The 2,411-nt window shown below is 43.7% G+C and overlaps 1 protein-coding gene across 2 annotated transcripts in view; it reads left to right on the plus strand.

Moving 5' to 3' along the window:
* GTF3C2 (general transcription factor IIIC subunit 2) overlaps window positions 1–970 on the plus strand; it is a 12,514-nt gene extending 11,544 nt beyond the window's left edge. For both annotated transcript variants that reach the window (XM_027850516.1, XM_027850517.1), the window contains one exon: window positions 213–970. In XM_027850516.1, the coding sequence (XP_027706317.1) occupies window positions 213–431 (219 nt within the window). In that variant the 3' untranslated portion in view covers window positions 432–970. The remainder of the gene's footprint in view (window positions 1–212) is intronic.
* The last annotated feature ends 1,441 nt before the right edge of the window (window positions 971–2,411 follow it).

Consider the following 2,411-nt stretch of genomic DNA (forward strand, 5'->3'; position numbering starts at 1 on the left):
CACACACACACACACACACACACACACACACACACACACACACACACTGTTTTCTGTTCTACCTTTGTTTTCTTCTTTATCTTGTTCCTGGGGCTTATAATCTGTATCAAGGACAAGTTAAATATTTAAATAAGTTAATCTCTCCTGAATCCCATAGTGGTCTGTTCTGTACTAATTCAGAAGCCTGTGTACATCTTCTTTCTCTTTCACAGGTACGTTTCAGCCCAAACTTGGACTCTTATGGTTGGTTGGTTTCTGGGGGCCAGTCAGGACTGGTGAGGGTACATTGTGTTCGTGGCCTTACCTCCCCCTTGGGCCATCGGATGCAGCTTGAGAGCAGAGCCCACTTCAGCGCCATGTTTCAGCCACCCTCCCCACCTCAGGGGCCCAGCTTTCCTCCAACCAACTTCCACCTGCTGCCTGACCCGTAGTTTATTGAACATGGAGCCCTGAGGATTCAGGATTCCTTGGTCCTGATGCTACTTAGTAGCTATATGGCATTTACAGCTCTGAGCCAAGCAAACTGGAAACTTCCCAAAATTGCAAACTACCCAAGTCTCACATCTTCAGAATGGTACAGTAGAATTTCTAGTCAGAAGACCTAGATTTGAATTCTGGTTCATCTAGTTATGGTGTATTTGACCTTGAGAAAATCACCTGGGCCTCAGTTTTCTCTTCCATGAAATTAAGGAGTTGGGCTTGACCTTGGAGGTTCCTTCGAGCTCTAAATCTACAATCCTGTTAGGCTATAAGGACTGCATCCTCAGGACTCTACAGACTGATCCTGTTCTCCATAATCACTGCCCCCCCCTGCTGGCAGGGGGTGTCCAGATGCGAACTCTAGTCTCCTCAGTAAACGCCGCAGAAGCAGCCCTATGTCAGACATGGGGTTGGGGGTCAAATTGCTCATATTGAGCCTGTTGTATGTGGAGGCAGAACTGAGTAAAGGTGCTGAGTGTTTTGGATGCCATTTTGTGTGCTTGTGCTTTGGGAAGAAAGGGGTGTAGCAACTATGGTAAGACTCTGCTAGGGGTCCTTCCCACAGCTGAACCTTCACCCAGAGCTGTGAGGAATGCAGTTCAAACATTTTATTGCAGTGAAGCTTCTTTGGTGTCAAACCAACAGGACAAGCACATGGATGATACAGACTCAAAAAAATCAAAACATTGTCACACATGCTTTAGCTACGTGGTGTGGACTGTGGGATCCCCAGGGCTCAATTACAGAGGGTTACGTAGAGACGAGGATACCATGTCCACCTTTGGAAGTGCCAACACCCATGCCCACAACTGTATTCATAGCACAGAAACAGAGAAGTGACCCAAACAGCACCAAAATGACTAAAGTTTCCTCAGGGAGAAGGAGTAATAGAGATTGATCTGTATCTGTTCTTTTTAACTATATGTTGGTTTCTTTGGCTGGTTTTTCCTCTGCCCCCCTGCCACAGCTTTAGTTGGACGCTAAAGTAACTCCTTTAGTAACTCCTTAACAAGGAGTTAAGAGAGTGGCAAAAGAAGAAAGTTTAAGGTTCTTATGCCATAGAATGGGAAGAAAATGCCACTACTTAATCTGGGAACCAATGTCTTGTGGAGACATCCCCTCTTGCATGGTTTTTCTAACCAATACCCAAATTCCCAGCAAGTTAACCTCTACTTTAATGTTCCTTCCAGAAGGAATTAGAACCCAGGGACCACTGAAATTGTCCCTTTTCTCTCCCTTTGCTGAAGGAAAGATATAAGCCTTAAGAACTCTGATCATTGACCAATCATGACTTCAGAAAAATGATTTCATGTTTTCCACCTCTTGGCAAAGTGATTATAGACTAGAGTTGTATAATGAAAAATACATTTTTAGATATGGCCAATGTGTGAAATTTTCACTTGACAGTCTTTATTTGTAACAAAGAAAGGCTTCTTCTGTGGGATGGGAAAATGGTAGGTAGTGATAGTGATTAAAAAAAAAAAGAAAAAAAACATAAGAAAAATGCTGGCCCCCAGGCCATCCTCCTTTCCCAAGGAGTTTAGTATCTGGCTCACCATTTTCTTCTACATCTCCTATGCTAATACTAGGGGACATCAATTACATCTTGGTACTCCATTCGACACCCTAACCAATGAACCTCCTTCCCCTCAGCCACATACAGGGATGGTCACACCCTTGATCTCACCATGACCCACAAGTGTTCCACTTTGAGCAAAAATGAACATTCCTCCATAACCTTTCATTCCTTCTCTCCTTATACCTTACTTCTAATCCTATTCATTTTCATGACCTCCAATCCTCCCTTAATACCCTCTCAGGCTATTATCCCAGTTCTGACTTCACTTCTCTCCTTTTCCAATCTTGACCCTGTAGTTAACTAGTTCAATTCCACATTGTTCTCTAGTTTTTAGTCCCTTGCTCCCTTTCCC

The sequence above is a fragment of the Vombatus ursinus genome, unplaced genomic scaffold (assembly GCF_900497805.2).
Source record: "Vombatus ursinus unplaced genomic scaffold, bare-nosed wombat genome assembly UNPS02009062.1, whole genome shotgun sequence".
In the NCBI taxonomy this organism is placed as follows: domain Eukaryota; kingdom Metazoa; phylum Chordata; class Mammalia; order Diprotodontia; family Vombatidae; genus Vombatus; species Vombatus ursinus.